The sequence below is a fragment of the Oryx dammah genome, unplaced genomic scaffold (genome assembly GCF_014754425.2).
Source record: "Oryx dammah isolate SB20612 unplaced genomic scaffold, SCBI_Odam_1.1 HiC_scaffold_13, whole genome shotgun sequence".
Classification (NCBI taxonomy): Eukaryota; Metazoa; Chordata; class Mammalia; order Artiodactyla; family Bovidae; genus Oryx; species Oryx dammah.
The window spans coordinates 2,292,445-2,293,571 of NW_024070197.1; the positions used below are offsets into that span (position 1 = coordinate 2,292,445).

At 61.8% G+C, this 1,127-nt stretch overlaps 1 protein-coding gene across 1 annotated transcript in view; it reads right to left on the minus strand.

Moving 5' to 3' along the window:
* Window positions 1–215: 215 nt before the first annotated feature.
* OSCAR (osteoclast associated Ig-like receptor) overlaps window positions 216–1,127 on the minus strand; it is a 6,126-nt gene continuing 5,214 nt past the window's right edge. The window contains exon 5 of the mRNA XM_040251842.1: window positions 216–756. Coding sequence (XP_040107776.1) covers window positions 620–756 — 137 coding nt within the window. The 3' untranslated portion in view covers window positions 216–619. The remainder of the gene's footprint in view (window positions 757–1,127) is intronic.

Genomic DNA, 1,127 nt, shown 5'->3' on the forward strand with positions numbered 1-1,127 from the left:
GAGGGACTTTCCTGGTGGTCCAGTGGCTAAGACTCCACACTCCCAACTCAGGGGGCTCAGGTTCGATCCCTGGTCAGGGAGAACTAGATCCCACATGCCACAACCAAGACCCATAGCAGGCAAATAAAAAAAAATATATATATATATATAAATAATAAAAAAAAATAAAAGGTGAGTTGGAGCATGAAGAAGGGAACAACAGCAATCACAACGAATTTCGTTTGGTCTGTGAGTCTGAGAGAAGCAGCTCCTAACAGGAGCTGACATTTATTGAGCACTGTCCAAGGTAATCCTAATGAAGTATTTCCAATGCTTCCGTTTTACCGCCAGGGCAGCGGAGGCAGGGAAGTGTCGCTTTCCTAATATCCCACAAGGAGAGAGTAGCGGCACTGGGATTCGGTCTCAGGTCTTACTGGTTAGGAAGGCTTAACCAACGACAGTGCCTTCTACTGATCTGGGGAGTCCTGGAGAGATGGCGCAGGAGGAAGATCCCGGGCGCGGTGCAACGGCATTATTACTCGGGAAGCTGGGCTGTGGGGCTGCCGGCAGGGCCGGTCCAACCACGGGACCCCAGCGTCTCCTCCTTACCCTCTGGGAAGCCTTCTCTGCCCTCCCGGGCTCAGGCCCAGACGTGGCCAGAGGCGCGATTCGGGCTGTGCCAGTCGAAAACGACCAGCGCGCCCAGCGAGATGAGAACCAGGCCCGCCAGCCCCAGGCGGAGGGCGTTGCCCTGGGTGTAGTCCGAGGCGCCCGAGCCTGCGGGGCCAGCAAGGGAGAGAGGCGGTCAGCGTCCCCGCCAGACCTGTATCTCCGCCCGTCCTCTGGGTCTCTAACCTCCAGAGCGGAGTTGAGAACGCAGCTCCCAGCCTCAACACTGCAGGGGCTGCAGGGCAGCAGGGCTTCGACCCCCGGGTCTGAGGGGGGAGGAGGGGCGAGGGGCCTGGACCCCCGGGTCTGATGGGGGAGGGGCGGGGGGCCCAGACCCCCGGGTCTGAGCGGGGAGGAGGGCCCGGGGGGCCTGGACCCCTGGGTCTGAGCGGGGAGGGGCCGGGGACCTGCACCCCCGGGACTGAACGAGGAGGAGGGGCGGGGGGCCCGGACCCCCGGGTCTGAGCGGGGAGGGGCGG